Source organism: Natrix helvetica, assembly GCF_964273705.1.
Source record: "Natrix helvetica genome assembly, chromosome: 5".
Classification (NCBI taxonomy): domain Eukaryota; kingdom Metazoa; phylum Chordata; class Lepidosauria; order Squamata; family Natricidae; genus Natrix; species Natrix helvetica.
Genome location: NC_138551.1, coordinates 105,999,224 through 106,019,000, shown reverse-complemented (window position 1 = coordinate 106,019,000; position 19,777 = coordinate 105,999,224). Strand labels below are relative to the sequence as shown.

The 19,777-nt window shown below is 45.3% G+C and overlaps 1 protein-coding gene and 1 long non-coding RNA gene across 2 annotated transcripts in view; one reads left to right on the top strand and one right to left on the bottom strand.

Moving 5' to 3' along the window:
• LOC309392931 overlaps nt 1-9,963 on the bottom strand; it is a 137,778-nt gene extending 127,815 nt beyond the window's left edge. The window contains exon 1 of the long non-coding RNA XR_014175511.1: nt 9,857-9,963. This is a non-coding gene — a long non-coding RNA (uncharacterized lncRNA). The remainder of the gene's footprint in view (nt 1-9,856) is intronic.
• A 4,203-nt stretch (nt 9,964-14,166) lies between these two features.
• The window catches only part of FAM13C (family with sequence similarity 13 member C), a 55,472-nt gene continuing 49,861 nt past the window's right edge, over nt 14,167-19,777 (top strand). Inside the window, exon 1 of the mRNA XM_081954543.1 lies at nt 14,167-15,253. Within this exon, the coding sequence (XP_081810669.1) occupies nt 15,192-15,253 (62 nt within the window). The 5' untranslated portion in view covers nt 14,167-15,191. The remainder of the gene's footprint in view (nt 15,254-19,777) is intronic.

The following is a 19,777-nucleotide window of genomic DNA, read 5'->3' as shown; positions in this document are numbered from 1 at the left end:
ACTCAGGTTTTAGTCTTAGATTTTATTTTGCCGTGATGTCACCTGGCAGTTTATCCAGTCTCATCAAATAGCACATAAACAGACCATCTGCACATCAATTTATCTACAATGGCTTAAGCAATAAGGCAAGGTAGGAGCATCAGAAAACACATCTTTTCTGTAGATCCTCAAGTATTTTCTTTCAACGCCAACTAATGCCAACACCAATGCCCATTTTCATAAGTATAGGGAGGGAAGCTAATAAAACACAGCCTCATACTTTTTATTTTTGCAACTCTTCATCTGGTTAATGATTGGAAAAAAGCAGATATTCCTTGGAGAGATATGGCGGGAGAATGTAGTCTGCAATGCATCACAAAACGAAGAAGAAATATAATACAAATATACTTTTATAAGGAGCACAAGGAGCTCCTTAATCCATGGTGCTGTAAGGATAAAGAGGGACGGGGTGGCTAAATGCTGAGCTTGTCAATCAGAAAGGTCAGCAGTTCGGCGGTTCAAATCCCTAGCACCGCATAATGGAGTGAGCTCCCGTTACTTGTCCCAGCTTCTGCCAACCTAACAGTTCAAAAGCACATAAAAAATGCAAGTAGGAAAATAAGAACTACCTTTGGTGGGAAGGTAACAGTGTTCAATACACCTTCAGCATTTAGTCATGCCAGCCACATGACCAAGGAGACATCTTTGGACAGCGCTGGCTCTTTGGCTTTGAAACAGAGATGAGCACCGCCCCCTAGAGTTGGGAACGACTAGCACATATGTGCGAGGGGAACCTTTACCTTTAAGGATAAAGAGGTTACAAAGATCTCATTATTTTAAATCTGTTAAATTGTCTATGACCATGCAAATCAAGGAAAATAGTGTTTGACAACGGTGTGCTTGTTCACAAAAGAAGTCAGTTCTTTAGTCAGGCAAGATCTACTCCTCTATTTTCCCCTCTGAAATTGTTCCCACAAGGAAGCTTAAAATAATACAATTTTGATACCATTTTATACTTAATGGCATAGCAAAGTGGTGATTCCCCAAAGACCTAACATTGCAGCGACAAGGGAAGCAACAGAACAACAATTACAGAATTTTTGATTCACAGAAACATTAGGAATTGGCTTGAATCTTTGCTGGTATTTTGCAAATGGGAAGTTGGCACCCTGGAGGAGGGCAATATTCTCCTCCAAAAATGGATTAAATTGCTTGCATGCCCTGGGCAGCCTCATAATTTCAGGACAGCAAAATAAATTCATGAATAGTTTACTTGTATGCAATATATTGTTCCGATAATAACACATTGGAATCCAATTATCTGTATTATAATATAGATTTGGAGATGGTAAAAAAAATAGGCTTCAGGCACTGTGCCTGTTTTGGATAGTGGATAATCCACTTGGTCCATTTCTAACCTTAATTCTTACTTCTCTTTCTGATGCTTTGCAATATACCTCCATAAGCCATACCTGAAGAAATAAAGAAAAGAACAATGGAATTCATCACAGCGTCCGTCACTGTTTCTGCTCTGTCCTGAATTTTGCTGCTTCTAAATCCAGAGGATCTGGTATGTCTTCATTGGCTAATCATACTGAAAAGGATCGTTGCAAACCAGATGATCTGGACAGGGAGGATTCCAGGCGGTTTTACTGCCAGTTCCATCAGCCACACGCACTGGATGCACGCTGTGCATGCATATGCAGTCCAATTAAAATTGAACTGCACATGCACAGAACTAAAAAACAAGATAGCGGCGGTGACAGCAGCAACCAGGGAACCGGTTAAGGGGTGAACTACCGGTTAAGGGCTGAACTACCGGTTAAGGGCTGAACTACCGGTTCAGCCGAACCAGGCCAAAACAGTAGGAACCCACCACTGGATCTGGAGCTTTGTATCCTCTGACATCAAGCTCTGAAAAACTAACTGATGTGTTGGTTTGTGTGCCTTGATGAGAATTTACACGCAGTAGACTTGGGCTGCATGTTCTTCTCTCTCTCCCAGAAAACCAAATGCTAAAACAAAACAGCCCAAGAAAGAAGGGGGGTGGGGCGTTTGCCTTACTCATTGCTGTCCTTCAGAAGGCTCCCAAATGGCCATCTCTTGTAGGCATCGATAAGAGCAACTTGCTTTGTTAATGTGCAGAGATGTGTTTGCCTGCAGGGATCCAAGCAAACCAGTAGTGGGAATCCAAATCTTTTCCTACCAGTTCTATGAGAGAGCGCTTTGCACACATGTGCAGCACTCAAAGACCACCCTGGGTGTCCGTGCTGGTGAGCTGAGCCGATTTTTAGCTCAGCTGCAGCATGGCAGTCCACTCTGCTGTGCGAATCACCTGAGTTAAAAAAAAAAACCAGTATAGAACAGGGAACGGCGGGGCCAACCAGAGGTGGCATTTGCTGGTTGAATGAATGAATATGAATGAATGAATGAATGAATATTTATTTCTTAGCCGCACCCTCTCCCGAAGGACTCGGGGCGGCGTACAATAAAACATATAAAATACATATCTGAACAAGACATACATATAACAAAGACGTATACTAAGACGTGTACAAGGAGGAGGTGGGCTGATGGATAAAAACAATTAAAATCACAATATTTAAAAACCCCTAAATAAATAAATAAATTCAATTAAATTACACAAATAAAAACCCGTCAGGAGCGATATAATTAGATCATGGTTGAGCCAGGCCAGCTACTTGGAATAGGTGAGTCTTGAGCTTTACATGGAAGGAGCGGAGGTCAGAGGTAGTCCTAATATCCGGAGGGAGGTTATTCCACAGGGCTGGGCCCGCCACAGAGAAGGCTCTACTCCTAGGCGCCTAGGTTCTCTAAACTACTCAAAATTTCCACTTCCGGTTCACCCGACCCGGTCCAAACTGGCTGAATACCACCTCTAAGGAAACATAAGCTGCTTCTTCACCCCACCAACACAGCTGTAATGCTGATACAGGCTAAAGCTGAGTCAGGGATGAGCAATGTCTGATTCTCCTGAAGATGCTCAACTGCACAACCCAGCATCTTTGCTCTTGGCTTTGTTCCCGGGGATGTTGTGAGTTGTGATTCACTGTATTTGGCCTACACAAATTTTCGTTCATGCTTTGGAATCAATAAGATAGTCTTAATACTGTCAGGTGGGATTTGGACCAAATCCTGAGAAGGAAACATTGAACGTTTAAAATCCACACATCAAACTTCTCCAAACTGCATCCTCCCATTTCTTGCCCCCCCCTCCTCCAGGATACTGTGATTGCCAACTCCACACCTTCCAATCAGGGCAGAAGGCAGACGATCAGGGGAATGATTGGTACTTGAACTCAGCATTTCTATGCTTTGTGTAACAGGGCTTTCCCTGACATAGAACAGTGAGATGGACATGTATGTACACGGACATGGAAGTGTATATCCCTCAAATAAACCCGGAACAGATTATCATATTTTTGGGAGTATAAGATGCACCTTCTCCCCCCTAAAAGAGGGTGAAAATTTGGGTGCATCTTATACACTGAATGTAGCCCCACCCACCCACCATCCCCCACCCTTTGGCCTCTGCCTCCCAGCAATTTACCTCCTTGCAGCGAACAGGGAAAATGTGGCTTGCGGTGGCTGCAATAGGCTATAGCAAACCCTGCAGCCTGCAACAGCTGATGATCGGGAGGCCCCATGCTTAAACTGAAAGTGAAACTTGCTGTTTACTCCACAAGGCAAATTGCTAGGAAGCAGATTTTTTTTCCTTGTGCTAATCAGGCTGTTTACTGTTTGCTGCAAGAAGGTAAGTCAATAACTATAAATGTCTATAGAATTTTCAAATTATTAGACTTATTTTAAAGACTGATTTATTATTGTTTTAGACAGCTTAACAAAATGGAGAAGCTTTTTTAAAATAAATGCTTGATTTGAAGAGGCCTTGTGCTATTGTATCTTCTTTTAAATAGCAGAGCATAACTATACTTCCAGAAAGCACATCAATTTTAACAGCATCTGTACAAGTATAGTCTGAAATGTAACACTACAAACAGTGTATATTATCTGTACTGTTTGCTGTTTGTTGCAAGGAGCCAAATTGCTGGGAGGCAGAAGCAGATCCCCCCCTTGTTTTCCTCCCCAAAAGCTAGGTGCATCTTATACTTCGGAGCATCTTATACTCTGAAAAATACGGTATGTTGCTGAGCTGTGCCCTCCCAACAGATGTCTGTGATCCTGTCAGCCTCTCTACGAACATCCCAAGGTGCCTAGCTGCTAGAAACATAGTTCTGGCACCACAGAATTTGGGCAATGGCTCCATCTTGTTGGATGTGATGGCCTTAGTGAAAGTCAGTTGGGAGCTGCAGGGTTAAACATGACACTGGCTGGCTCCAAAATGCATTTTTGCTTAAAGAAATATGAGCAAGCATTGCCCGGTAGAACATCATGCTTTTATGTGGTAAATAATTGATGATCGCAGAGACTGTTTATTGCTCTTCAGGGCATTGCTGAGGTGATGGATCATTCCTTCCCATACAGCCTTTACATAATTTGGTGTGTACGTCTCGTTCATGAAGATAATATATGAATCAGAAGTGGGCAGTTATTTTGCCTCTCCTCCCCTTCCACTTCCACCTTTCTCTTGCAGAGGATACAATTTCTCTTAAAGTTAGAGCTGGATTATATTCAATTGGAGATAGACACACTGCATGGCTTGGAGTCCGTGACAGAAGACCACCAGCTGAAATTTTTGCTGAAGGTATGGGCAATATTTGAAGACTGCAGAAGAAGACCTGTGACATTATAGCTCTAAAGCAGGAGTCTCCAACTTTGGCAACTTCTAGCCTGGCGGACTTCAACTCCCAGAATTCCCCATCCAGTTTGCTGGCTGGGGAATTCTGGGAGTTGAAGTCCACCAGGCTTGAAGTTGCCAAGGTTGGAGACCCCTGCTATAAAGTGCCTCCATCTTTCACCGAATCATCCAACTCCCCTCTCCAAACTGCAACCTTGAAATTCAGTGGTTTTGTTGCTGAACCATGGGTAGAACGATCCGGATAGGGCCACTGCCTCTGGTCTGCAAGCTGGCCATTCAATTCTACCACAGACCTTGTATTACATTTTCTCTTGACCTGATTTCATTAAAACTTGCCACCTACAATTTGAAAGGGATTTGCAGTAGCTAGATACAGTAAGTGCAATTGTTATTTTACACCCTCTGCAGGGAAAACAATCTTTGCTGGTAAGCATACCCTCGGCCAGAAACAATATCCTTTCCCTAATGAATAGAATTTAGAATAGAATAGAATAGAATAGTAGGGTTGGAAGGGACCTTGGAGGTCTTCTAGTCCAGCCTCCTGTTAGGCAGGAAACTCTATACCACTTCAGACAAATGATTACCCAACATCTTCTTAAAAACTTCCAGTGTTGGGGCATTCACAACTTCTGGAGGCAGGTTGTTACACTAATTAATTATTCTCACTGTCAGGAAATTTTCCTTAGTTCTAAATTGCTTCTCTCCTTCATTAGTTTCCACCCATTGCTTCTTGTCCTGCCCTCAGGTGCTTTGGAGAATAGCTTGATTCCCTCTTCTTTGTGGCAGCCCCTGAGGCATTGGAAGGCCACTATCATGTCTCCCCTAGTCCCTCTTTTCATTAAACTTGACATACTCCATTCCAGCAGCCGTTCTCTATTTGTTTTAGCCTCCAGTCCCCTAATCATCTTTGTTGCTCTTCTCTGCACTCTTTTTAGAGTCCCCACATATTTTTTTATATTGTGGCAACTAAAACTGGATGCAGCATTCCAAGTGTGGCCTTACCAAGGCATTAACACTTCACATGATCTTGATTCTATCCCTCTGTTTATGCAACCTAGAACTGTGTTGAATTTGGAATAGAATAGAGCTGTAAGGGACTTGGAGATCTTCTAGACCAGTCCCCTGCTCAAGCAGGAGACTCTATACCATTTCCGACAAGTATTCTTCTTAAAAACCTCCAGTGATGAAGTACCCACGATTTCAGGAGTCAAGCTGTTCCACTGGTTAATTGTTCTAACTGTCAAGAACTTTTTCCTTAATTCAAGGTTGCTTCTCTCTTTGATTGGTTTCCATCCATTGTTTCTTGTCTTGCCTTCTGGTGCTTTGGAGAATTTGATTCCCTCTTCTTTGTGGCAGCCCCTCAAATATTGTCATGATGGACAGAAACAACAGAACTCAAGCCTGATGCCTTTGGCTCTTTCTACAGGGGTTGTAGTGAATTTTAATTTGGGATCTCTCTTAGGCAGTGGAGAGGGCTCTGGCCTGGATCCATTCATCAGTCCATCTCTCATCTATTCCTAGACAGGAACAATAAAAACTTTCCTGTCTGGGTGAAGATGCTGCATAAGCAACAGTGGTTTCTTGGCTCCAGACTCTGTTCTTCCGGCCAGCTTCATATATTATGAATGTGGCTTATTTTGTTTTGGACTAGTCTGGTGAGATTGTGATTGCATTGCACATTAAGACAGTTGCATCTTTTGTGCAATGCCATTACAACACACACCTTGCCCTCAGTGGATCCTCTTATTTCTTTCATATTTACATCAGCACCCAAAGGTGCTTTTTCAAATGGCAGCTGGACTTTGTTTTTCCTTGAAGATGTTGAAGAAGGATCCACACCCATTTGCACTACACATGTGACCCTGAGGGCACAGATAAGCCTCCTGCAAGGATTGCGTCTCCACCTAACTTAAGAAAGTGAAGACTCTTGAAAAAAAGTATTTCAAAAGGAAACTTTTATTAAGCAGAAGTGACAGCAATGGATTCAAAGCAGCGTCTGAATACCCTCAGGCAAGACAAGAATTGAGAATTAAGGCAGTAAAGACCCCTCCCTTTAGGCAGATGCTGATTTAGCTGATCCACAGGTGTGAAGATGTTATTTTGCCAGCTGCCCTGAGAAACGGATAAGCATACGTTCCCATGGTTATCTTCCGCTGGCTATCAAAGTGAAAAAACCCCACATGGCCATCCCTCCTATACATTCCCCAAGAGGTGAGAAGTTCTCAGGGTGCTTCGGCACCAGGATACAAGTTATAAAATACCAGTTGTCACAGGCAATACTAATGAATTGAATCCAACCCCCCGTTCTTCCAATTGAATGGCAGTATCACTTTTAGGGATCTGATACCGCCAACGAACAGATGCCTGCAAGGAATATCAATCCTCCCATCCTCCACCAGTCAGTCAGGACTGAAGAAGCTTTTTGAATGAGAAGAGAAATGTCTTCAAGCAGAAACAAAGTCCATTTATTTCTCCATTCAATCACACACAGGGGTTCAATGACACAAACACATTCCTTCAGCAAGCAGCTCCTCTCACTTGAGCAGCTCCAGAGAGCTTCAGCGTTGTGTCTGGAAAGATCATGTTTTGCACAATTCTAGAACAAACCTGGTTCAGTGGCAAAGATGATGAACTTGTTGACAGTTCGGCAGTTCAAATCCCTAGCGCCACATAACAGAGTGAGCTTCCATTACTTGTCCCAGCTTCTGCCAACCTAGCAGTTCAAAAACACGTAAAAATGCAAGTAGAAAAATAGGAGCCACCATTGGTGGGAAGGTAACAGCGTTCCGTTTGCCTATGGCATTTAGTCATGTCGGCCACATGACCACGGAGACGTCTTCGGACAGCCCTGGCTCTTCGCCTTTGAAACAGAGATGAGCACCCCACCTAGAGTTGGGAACGACTAGCACATATGTGTGAGGGAAACCTCTACCTTTACCTTAGAGCAAACCGTCTACAGTCAAGACAGAGATAATGCAGGTCAGTTCTGCCTGGCACAAATGAGGCATTATATGACATAGAAGCAGAGGAGCTTCTGGCTGAGAGGAAGGCCTATTAATTCAACAGATTTGACCATTGGTAGGTGTGAACTGAGAACAGGCAGGGCAGGGGAGCTTCAGGGAAAACCATGAAGGGACTTAAGAAGGCTGGTGGTGGCAAAGCCTCAGAAGATGTGGAGAGAAACGAATTGTTGGGTATTTTTAGAGCTGCCTTTGCTCAGGCTGTTCCCATGCTCATGTTTCTCTATGCTTTTGAGTCACAAGTCTTGAATGAAACATAATTTTTTTTCCTGGCATGCATCCCGATACACACCCACACCTTCACTTATTAAGTGGCTCACATCTCCAAGGTTTTTTTCCACTGTCCAGCAAGCAGAGTTCCTCCTCACTCTAAGAAATAAACGTCAAAAATGGGAATTCAGTGAATGAGATGACAATCAGAATAAAGAGATGGGTAAATATATGGAAAAAGCATCTTATGGGGTTTAAGAGCCTAATCAGCTAGCAATCCCTTCCACTGCAACTATAGGAGATCTTTTAGAATAGATAAAATCTGCCAAATTCTCAAAGAGATGACTGAATTTCTGTTCTAGGGGTCTTGATCTATCATCTATCTATCTATCTATCTATCTATCTATCTATCTATCTATCTATCTATCTATCTATCATCTATCTATCATCTATCTATCTATCTATCTATCTATCTATCTATCTATCATCTATCTATCTATCTATCTATCTATCTATCTATCTATCATCTATCTATCTATCATCTATCTATCTATCTATCTATCTATCTATCTATCTATCTATCTATCTATCATCTATGTATATGTATATGTCAGTGACGTGCGGTGAGGTTTATGACTGGTGAGGCACTGACACAGTGCTGGGTTTCAAATATTTTTAGACTTGTGGACTTCAACTCCCAGAATTCCACAGCCAGGCATGCTCAGTTCCAATTTAAAGTGACAGCATTTGTTTTTCTCCTTTGCTCCTTCTTTCTTTTTCTTTTTCTTCTCCTTCCCCTCCTTCCTCCCTCTCTCCCTTCCTCCCCCTCTCTCAAACACACACACACACACACAGAGAAGATGGATTGGACTATCTCTCCTACCCCTTCCATCTCTCACTCACTCTCAAACAAACCCCCCCAAACACAAAAGTTGGATTGGATATCTTTTCCAGTGGCTTGAAAGAAGCTCCTCTGCCACCCCACCCCCCATTCCCCTGCTGCCTTTCCCAAACACCTCCACCATTGCAAATGCAGCCTGCTGTCTGGGTGGGAAATGCCTGGAACACAATAAAGCCCACCCACCACCTCCTGCTGGCAGGCTGGGGTGAGAGGAGAGGCAGAGAAGCCGGAGGGGAACCGATCTGAGCCTTCCAAAAGAAAGAGGCTGGGGGGAAGTGTGTGTACTACAGCATGGCTCTTTGCCTGGCTTCCTGCCTCCTCCTGTGGTCTCCTCAGTGCTCGCTTGTGCTCTCCCTCCCCAAGTGTAGTTTGATTGCAGGTGGAGCCACGTTGCCTTTTCAACTTGTAATCAGTGAAGCTGGGCTAGATTTTCATATAGTTTTATCCAGCTGTGTGTGTGAGAGAGAGAAATGAATGGGGGCCTGGGGAGGAAGTCACTACACTTGGGGAGGAAGAGCACCAGTGAGGAGACCACAGGAGGAGGCAGGAAGCCAGTCAAAGAGCCATGCCCCACAACGTGGCTCTGCCTGCAATCAAACTACTCTTGGGGAGGGAGAGCACAAGCGAGCCAGGGTCCTTCCCTCCAGCCTTTGCCCAAAGCCTTGCACAGCACCAGGAGGATGAAGTTTGAATTCCCCCCCCTCCCTCCAACCCACACGTACCTTTTCCAGCTTTTTTTAACAGTTAAGCAGAGTCATCCACGGTAAGGCAGTAACTAGCTCAGCTTTTTACTTTTACTTTTTTTTTCATGATGAGAGTGGTGAGGCTGTGCCTCACTTGCCTCACCTGACTGCACGTCACTGGTATATGTATATGTATATGTATATGTATTCGTGTTACAACCCCTGGTATGCCCAAATACATACATATTCAGCACAAATACAACACACACACACACACACACACATATGTGTGTGTGTGTGTGTGTGTGTGTGTTGTATTTGTGCTGATAAATAAATAAAGGGAGATTAGTATGGAACCATTTCAAGCTATTTAGCTCTCATCAGCTAGCCATACCCTTACTGGGATTCGAACCAGGGCTGTATTGCATATTAGGCTGATTTGGGCATATGTATGTATATATATTTGGGCATATGTATGTATTTGGGCATACCAGGGGTTGTAACACGAATACATATACATATACATATACATATACATATACATATACATATACATATACATATACATATACATCATATGCATATGCATATGCATATGCATATACATACATACATACATACATACATACATACATACATACATACATACATACATATATATATATATATATATATATATATATATATATATATATATATATATATCTTATATCTCTATCTCTGTCGTCTTTATCTCTATCTCTCTATCCATCCATCTACTGTATTTTTTGGAGTATAAGATGCACCGGAGGATAAGACGCAGCAAGGTTTTGAAGAGGCAAATTTAAAAAAAAGTTTTTGCGCTCTGCAAACCTCCCAAAAACCTCCCAAAAAGGGCTATTTCAAAAAAGGGCATGAATAGCCCTTAGGAGGCTTGTAGAGTGTTCCTGGAGGGCTGGGGGGGGTGAGGGAGGGCAAAAGCAAGCAAAAAATGGCCCTTTTTTTGCAAAAATGGGCCCATTTTTTGTTTTTAAAAAGTACATTAGGAAGCTTATAGAGTGCTCAAGGGGAGGGGGGACAAAATTGAGCAAAAAATTGGCTGTTTTTTGCTCATTTCTGCCCTCCCCAGCCCCCAGGAGTTCTCTGAAAGCCTCCTAAAGGCTATGCACGGCCATTTTGGTGAAGGGGTGGGGTTTCTGGAGGCAAAAACTGCTGTATTCAGTAATGGAAGATTATATGTTTCTGTTTTATTTTGTTTTGTCTGTTTTTATTTGTTTAAAAATAAAAAAAAACTCTTTTTTAAAAAAATGCTGTATTCAGTGTATAAGACGCACCCAGATTTTCAGCCTCTTTTTTTTTGAGGGAAAAAGGTGTGTCTTACACTCCGAAAAATATGGGGTGTCTGTCTCTATCTCTGTCTCTGTCTCTCTCTCTCAAGACACCAGTTGAAAATTCAATTAAGAAAATCCAATCTTTCAACTTTCCAACAAATTACTGCAATCTTTATTATTTGATTTGGGAGAAATTCAGGGAAATCTTGGATTGTACAATAGAATGTTCTTCCGCTTTCTATTTAAAATAGTCTAGAAGAAGATAAACAAAATGCTTCGTCTTTGATGGAATGGGTAAATAATAGTGGTCATATGGTTTCTTCAACATTTCGGGGCTGGGGTTTAGATGAGGGAACTGTCTCAGGAACACCCTTGCACACTATTTGCCATGATGGTGGTGGGGAATCACAGCCCGTTTAGTGGGAGGCGAACTACTGACGTTGCCCCTCTGCCCACACAGTTCTCCTCTTTTCTCTCTTTTTTTTCTCCACTCAGTGGACAGCCTTCTAAACCAAGCGTGAAGTTGCTGCTGCTTTGCCACATTTCCTTATGTAAGAATTTCCCGAGGAATTTGATGGAAATATAACTGCTTGGAGCCAGTGCTTCCCTTCGCAGCAGGAAATGTCTTCCTGTTTGCACATTGGTTCCTTTAAGAGAAGCTAAAATAAATCAAAACGTCAGAGGTGGAAGATGCTCAGGTCTATGGGAAGCTTTGTATCTTCACACCTGCTTTTTTCCCCAGGCACTGGCATTGTGTCATAACACACCTCAGAGATTGGGTGAGTGTATGTGTGCGGCTGGTGGTGGTTTCTAAATGGGATTCTCTTCTCACTTTTATTTTTTTTCCCCAGGCAGAGGATATGCTTCACACCTCGCTGAGAAAAGTTCAAGTTTTTTCAAGAAGAATATCTCTGCAGCCCTCTTCCTGATTCCCTTCTGCACAAAAATCTGCAGCCACCGTTTCTGAACACCCCTGCTTCAGGGACTCCTCCTCAACTTTAAAGAAGAGGCAGTGAAGGAGGAGGCGGCAGAATCAGGTGGTATTCAGCAGGCTCTGACCAGTTCTGGAGAACCTGTAGCAGAAATTTTGAGTAGTTCAGAGAACCAATAAATACCACCTCTGGCTAGCCCCGCCCGCATCTATTCTCTGCCTCCCGAGTCCCAGCTGATCGGGAGGGAATGGGGATTTTGCAGTATACTTCCCCTACGACGCACACCAAGCCACACCCACCAAGCCATGCCTGCCAAGCCCACCAAGCCACACCCACAGAACTGCTAGCAAATATTTTTGAATCCCACCATTGGGCAGAATCCCCCTCCCCGACAGGTCTTCTGTGGGCACCTCTTTACCAGCTGAACATAGCCATGGTCAGGTATGAGAGGTGGCTCTCTAAATCTGCTCTGAGGACTCAGCATTGAGCCCAGATCACTGAGCAAATAATTAATTCCCTCCAATCGCAAATGTCCTTTTGCTAAAGATGGAAGTCCTCATTTGCTTTAGAGATAATACGTTCCTTAGAAAAGTGTGTGGATGTTTCAATCGAGTGGTACAAATATAATGAACCTCTGAGGACAAATGGTGAGCTGATGAGCTACGGACAAACAAATTCCATTTCTCTTTCACTGCCATTCATAGCAGTTTGCAGCCTCTTGTTTCCGTTCCTGTCAATGTTTTGACACTCACCAATGAGAAGTCATGGATTATGATGACATCACTGTGCCTCACAACCCTTCAGGTTAGCTCAGCACATCTGCCAAAGGAAACCAAGTGAGTTCTTTGCTTTCTATGAAGTTGGCATGTTGTATATGTGTGTGGGGTGGTGGTGGTTGGAAAACGGCCTTATAGCCCCATCCTTATCTCATGAAAGCACAGCACCAAAGAGCAGTGAAGAGATAGACAACTGGAGCAGAAAAGCTGTTTGAGAGCAGAGCAGAGCAGCTCCTCTCCATGGCAGCTCCTTGGGGTAAGTCTGCCCTCTTGGTGGTTCTGGACAAGGCCAGGCCCAGTTCTGTTGCAGAAGAAGTGGCAATGACTCAGAGAAGGGGCCCAAGCAGCAACCAAGGTTTATGCCCATCTGTCCCTCAATGAGATTATATATTCTACAGGAGAAAGAGGGGAGGGAAGGAGAGGAAAACTAAAGCAGGGATCTCCAACCTTGACAACTTTAAGACTAGTGGACTTCAACTTCCAGAATTCCTCAGCCAGCTTTGCTGGCTGGGGAATTCTGGAGGTTGAAGTCCACCAGGCTTAAAGTTGCCAAGGTTGGAGACCCCTGCTCTAAAGTGTCTCCATCTTCCACCGAAACATCAGAGGGGAGGAAAAGAAGGAAAACGAGAGTAGGGGTCTCCAATCTTGACAACTTTAAGACTTAAGGACTTCAACTCCCAGAATTCCTCAGCCAGTTAAGTTAAGCTGACTGATGAATTCTGGGAGTTGAAGTCCACAAGTCTTAAAGTAGCCAAGGTTGGAGACCCCTGAACTGCTTTTGATGCAAAGAACATCCTGCTCTCTTGCATGGCCTCCTTGCCCTAGGCTCCTTGCCTTTTGGCAACTGCCCTCTAACTGTTGCCAAAGCCTCATTGTTTCTGGATGCTCCACTGATGCCACTCCAAGCTAGCTGTTGTGAGAGCAGTAGACATCTTTCCTGCCTCCCCAAGAAAAAAAAAAACAGCTGTTCTTGGAAGAAGGAACAAGTGAGGAGGATAAACATGGAACAAACACATTGGGTTGAAAGTAAAAAAAAACTGTTCTCAGCACAGTAGCTGAGCTCTGCAGACTTTGATTTGATTTATTTGTATCATGACTTTATTATTTTTACAAGAAGGCAGTGAACATATCTAACCCACCTTCCTCACAACAACCTTGTGAAGTGGGCTGGCCTGAGAACTTCACCCATTTTTTTCAGGCTCTTTCCAGGCTGTGGTGCTGCAACCCCATTTCTGGGTTGCTCAGAGGGATTTGTGATCCAACGTATCAGGACAAACCAACCTGGAAAACCTTTGAATTGTCCAACTCATGGGAATCAATCATTCAAACATAGAGGGTTTTATTATCATAATTTCTCTCTTTTTTTCTTTCTTTCTTTCTTTCTTTCTTTCATTCATTCATTCATTCATTCATTCATCATTCATTCAGGAGACACAAATTAAGCTCTGGCAGATTCTTTCTACAGCAACGGTTGGCAGCAGCTTGCAGCCCTCACCCATCTGTTTCAGAGTCAGCCATATAAACTCTGTGTCCACTCGCTTCACCCTCACCTTCCCAGTAACCCTGGCATGAAGATGTCCTAGTAACCGTTGGGAGAGGACATGTCCTCGCGATCTCAGCTCTAGCCCACTTCAGAGGTGGCCTAAATCCCTCCGGAGCGGGTTTACTCTGGTTTCGCTTTGCCATTCCCCGCCTTCAGCACCTGGGTGGCGGACAGCGCCCGGCCTCTGCGCGGAGCCTTGGGAGGCCGTTCAAGACGGCCTAGGCACCGCAGCCTCGGCGCTCTTGGGGGCACCTGCTCACCTAGTAAGGTCCCATTGGGGGCTCTTGGAGGAGACGTCGCTCTTCCGGAGGAGCCAAAGGCCCGGGAGGAAGAGCAGGTGGCTGAGCCGTCCAGCAAACAGCTCTGGCGGCCACCCTCCCGAAGGACCTGGCACACGGCGGTTGCTGCTGGTGCCCACCGGAGCTTTCCGGCCTTCTTTCGGAGCAGGGACCGCCGTTTCCAGACTGCGTGGGGCGTTTCAGCAATGCCAACCGCGGCGTTGCCTTCCCTTGCCGTTTCCTAGGGTGCGTGTGCGAGTGTGTGCCAAGAGCGCCGTTTGTCCCTGGAGGCAGCACCGGCGCCTCCGCCTTCCCCGCCCTTCCCTTTGGAGCTGCTGGAGCGCGGGCGGGGCGCGGCCCTCTTTGCTGGCGCAGTGCCCTCTCCGTCCACCCCCGGCCCGCCCTTCCAAGCCAGGCCCCGCCGGAGCCCAAGGCGGGAGCCGCCCGCATCTCTCGGAGGTCGGGCAAGAGCCGGCCCTCGCCAGATGCCCGAGGCGGGCGGCGCTGGCGGGCGCCCTCTCCGCCGCGGCGACTCAGCGAGGTCCTGGGCGGGGGAGGCCGGCCGGGGCGGCAGGAGCCTAGCCTAGCGGCCACCCAGCGGCTGGGAGGACGCGGAGCATGTGCAGAGCCGGCCGAGTCCCGATCCGCCGGTGGGCGAGCTGGCCGAGCGCCGTGTGAAAGCCTCGCTCTGCCGGGGCCGGCCATGCCTCTGGCTGGGTTGTCGGCGCGGAGAGGGAGCCGGGGAGGCGGCGGCGGCCGCCCGCGCTGAGCCCGCGCCCATGTTCTCCTGCTTCTGCTTCAGCGTCCAGCCCCAGAGCTTTGGCAGTCCCGCGCTGCCCGAGTAAGTGCCGTGGCCGGGCGAGGTGGGGGCGCTCGGGGGGCGGCTGGGGGAGAGCGGCCTGCTCGGTCGGCGGGGAGCCTGTGGGGCAGGGCGCGAGAGCTGGAAAATCTCCGGTGTATGTGTGTGGGGGGGGCGGCTCTGGCTGCGGAAAGCTGGGGGCTTCGACACCGGGGACCCAGGAGTGGAGCTGGATGAGGGGGCCGGCAGCTCTCACAGGCTTTGGTTTTGTCACGGGACCGGAGGAGCTCCGGGGGGGGGGGGGGGAGGAAGAGGCGATTAATTGGCCGGCGCAACTCGGGACGGCTCCCTTAAGGTCCAGTTACCTGACCATAGAAGAATCGGGGGGCGGGCGGGGGGGGGGTCAAAGGCTGCTGTCCAGGGTCCCTTCACAGGCGAAGTGCGGGTGTGTGTGTGTCTGTCGATCAAACTGCTCAGGGGGGTTCCGAAATGTTGCAGGAGCCTGGAAAAGGGGAAGGGGGCTTCAGCCGAAGGAGGCACCTCGCGTGGGGGTGGGGGGTTGAGGAAGAAACGCGTTTGGTCGTTTTTGGAACTAGAAGAGCCAAGAAAAGCAAAGATGGTTTCCTAGAGATCAAATCGGCTGCCGTGAGCGACCCTGCGCCTCCTTTTCATTGCTCAGCATTTATATAGACTAGGAATCTGGAAAACGGGGGGAGGGGGAGAAATCTCTTCAGTCAAACCACCCCTGGCCCACCTGCAGCTCACAAGCCCTGCCGGTATCCCAACAGAACCTCTGTTCAGAGGCAGTCTATCATTAAGGACCTGCGTGTTGGGGCCACGTGGGCAGGCACAAGAGAGGGGGTGGGGCAGGGGACCCCAAGGGGCTTGGACTGGATTGCTACCCACACCTCCCGTCTCCAAGAGAAAAGCTTAGAGATCTTCCTGGTCTCCTTACATGTTTTTCCACCGCAGGGTCAAATTAGGAAAATTGATGTATGGAAAGGAAGCAATTAATTATCCTTTCTGAATAATGGAGCTGGTGTGACAGCCACTTTCCAGAAATCCCAAGAACACCCCCCCCCCCCGCCACCCCAGTTGATGTTCTCAGAAAGCAGGGCAAGGCAGGTGGCAGTGAAACAAAAAAAGGAGAAGGAGAAGCACCCTGGGGCTGCCTAAGGGTACCAACTGAGGACTGAATACAACATCCAGATTTAGTGGCAGCCTCTCTCAGGTGCCATATACCTTTAATGCCTCATCCCCCTCTTGGCTCCTGGGCGGTGCTCTCTCAGTTGCCTTTCCTTAAAAGCCTGTCAAAACTTTTCTTCCAAGAAAGAAGAATAAATTCAAGAGGTTTCTGCACAAGCTTTGGACTTGAACTCTATCACGCTTCTCATTTTCTTTTAAAATCCATTTTGAATTTGTTTTGGAGGAAGTTGGGAAGCTGAATCATTTCCTTTGAATGTCTTGTTCCTACCTTCCTGCTTGGTCAAAGATGCTGCTGATCCAAACACAGGTGTGTTATATTTTCAGGTGCCCTAAATATAGAAATCTTGATTTTGGTGTGTGTGTGTGTGTGTGTGTGTGTGTGTGTGTGTGTATGTCAATTAATGTTAGCACAGCACAGGGAAAGGGTCAATCTCCCCACTATGGCCTTAGATAAAACACTTTGGATGTTTTATCCCTTCATTTTCCCAGGGGGATCCTTCTTGGGGGGATCTCGTTATAAGAATCAGAAACTTCCCTCCAGGGCACACAACAGCTGCCCACCCAGCATTTTGTCAGGATCATGGCAGGTGAGGGAAACTTTAAATTCTAAAGTTCATTAAAAAAAGACCCATCCCATATTCCAAGGTGAGCTGGACTTAGGTCTCTTGTGGGTACAAGCGAACTCAAGACTAGTGATGCATTTGACACCTCCTTCAGGCTCAGTCTGGTCTCTCCTACAGAAGCTTTTCATATTTTTCTTAAAAGAAACTGAGAAACTGATTGCATCTAACTCTGAGGACTTTGTATGCTTGGCTAGGTAGAACTATGGAATAAAGTCACACAACGGCCATTTGGTCTGTGAATAAGATTTTGATTATTTCCCTTGAAAGCTGCAGAATATTCTGCAGTTAAAATCCCCTTCTTCAGATTTATTATGATTCGTATGTCACATTCATTTTCTCCCGATTGAAGAGGGAGGGTGTTTGAGCCAGGATGGGGCTCCATGTGATACAACATCTTTTTAAATCTATTCTAACAAATAATTCAGAATTGACTCTAAAAGTAGCACAAGATGCTACACCCTCTTAAAACTGCATCACACTAATTGAAGTTATGTAAAAATTGTGTTGAGGGATATAATCACATTATATAAAACATATTGCCACCTCTGGTGGCCACACCCAATTAGTTATTTATTTCGGTTGAGGAAAGTAGAAATACTTTTGAGGAAATTGGAAAAGTTGGGCAACAGTCATTTTAGTGATTCGTTTTTGCTTCTAAGCCAAAATGGGGGATGGTGAATGGAAGCTCACAATTTTATTTAGGATCCAGGAAGCCAATGAGCTGCTGAGGAAAAGCGAGGATAGTAGAAAGGTTTATGATTCCATTTTCGTAGGAAGGATTTAAAAATCGCAAGAAAAGGTCAATCTCTTGGCACTGCTTAAAAATTTGTGAAAAACTGAAAACTGAACTGTTGGCCAAGGTCTAATTCATAGTTTCTATTATATTAAAATTTAAACACTTCTGGAATCTGGGACATATCAAGAACAGCAGGAGATATTTTTATCCCTGATATTTTAGTTATTAATGAAAGAAAAAATCAGATTCGCGGTGGAATCAAAGCAGTCTCTAGGACATAGCTATTTTGAGCCTAAGGCTACATCATTAACAAGCCCATCTTTGAGACTTTCATGGAAAGCCCAGTTAAACAGGTAATAACTACAAGATGTCTGCTTTTATAGGAACTTGTGAACTCCTACATAATGCGGGTTGATAAATTTCACCATCCCAACCCAGAGGGACTTGTTACTGAAGTGGGACAGGTGCATAATGCATTTCCAATTTACTTTGACCAAAATAGAATCTTCAACTCTTTGATCAAGACTAAACATACTTTGACTTTGACAACAGTCTGTACATAAAATAAAAATAGATGACTGGGTTGAGAAACTAATTTATAGCAACATCTTTTACAACAGAATTAGAAGAAGACAAGATAGAGGCTGGGATTCCTGGTGCAAACCCACCTTTAATAGGTCCATAAAGTTCTATCCTAGACTGAATCACAGGAATTAATCTTTCCACACAGAAGAAGGCAAGAGACAGTGGACTAAACTGTGTCCAGAGTCCCACCATGGGTGTGAGATACGTACATTCCTGAAGTAGAAGGAACAGTGGAGAACTTGAAAACAAATGGAGACTGAGGATTCTGGGAAACATTTTAAACTCCAGAAACAGGAAGAGAAGAGGATAGGGACAAAGAAAGGAAAATATTATACCTCAGAGTTAAAATCCATAAACAGTTAAGAAAAAGTCCACACATAGCCATATATTAGTTTTCTTCCCACCTCAACAGCCCCTGTAACCATGAAAATAAAATAAGTGTGGGCATGAAGGAAAGTAATGGTCATAATGAGAATAAATTCAACAACTAAAACAGGATGTTGTGGGCATTAAAAGGTGCAATGGAATTTTGAGGAAAATAATCTAGTATAACTGAGATTAACCATACAATCTCTAGTAAAAGCTAAACTCGACCTTCTGATGCTTGTGGCAATTAAGTAGAACTTGACAACATTTCCACAAATTTTCAAGGAAAAGTCCCATAGGAATTCTCAGAACTGGCAAAGTGGTTTAGGTATTGACTTTGTCCTGTCAGTGAGAACAATCAACCAGTGGAACGACTTGCCTCCAGAGGTTGTGAGTGCTTCATCACTGCAAGCTTTTAAAGAAGAGATTGGCCACTTGTCTGGGATGGTATAGGGCTGTGATGGCAAACCTATGGCCCATGTGCCAAAGGTGGCATGCTATCGCTAACTGCTCTTCTGGTCTCTGGTGCACGCTTGCATGCCAGCCATCTGATCTTCGCATGTGCCAGAGTCCTGGTAACACAAAGTGGCCAGTGTGCGCATGCACACTGGCCAGCTGGTCTTAGAGTTTCCGAGGCTCTGGCACAGGCATGAGCGCATGTGCACAGACACATGTTCCAGTTTGGGCAGTCGGTGCTGAAAAGGTTTGCCATCACTGATATAGGGTCCGTTGCTTGGACAGGGGGTTGGACTAGAAGACCTCCAAGGTTTCTTCCAATTCTGTTGGAATGTTCTGTTCTGTTTTTCTATACAGAATGCAGTGGAGTATTGGCGGCATTTTGATAATCCTGTATATACTGCATTGGACAAGGGTTGGGCATTTAAGTCCACTTCTTGTCAATGATATTATAAAGTCTCAAAATAGTCAGCATAGGGCAGGGACAGCCATGCCTCCTGCTGCAGTATTGGCTTCCTGTTTATGTGTCACTACGTCTGGATGGCTGATTGTACAGTTGGCATGATGAGAATCGCTTCTTACTCACTGATCGAG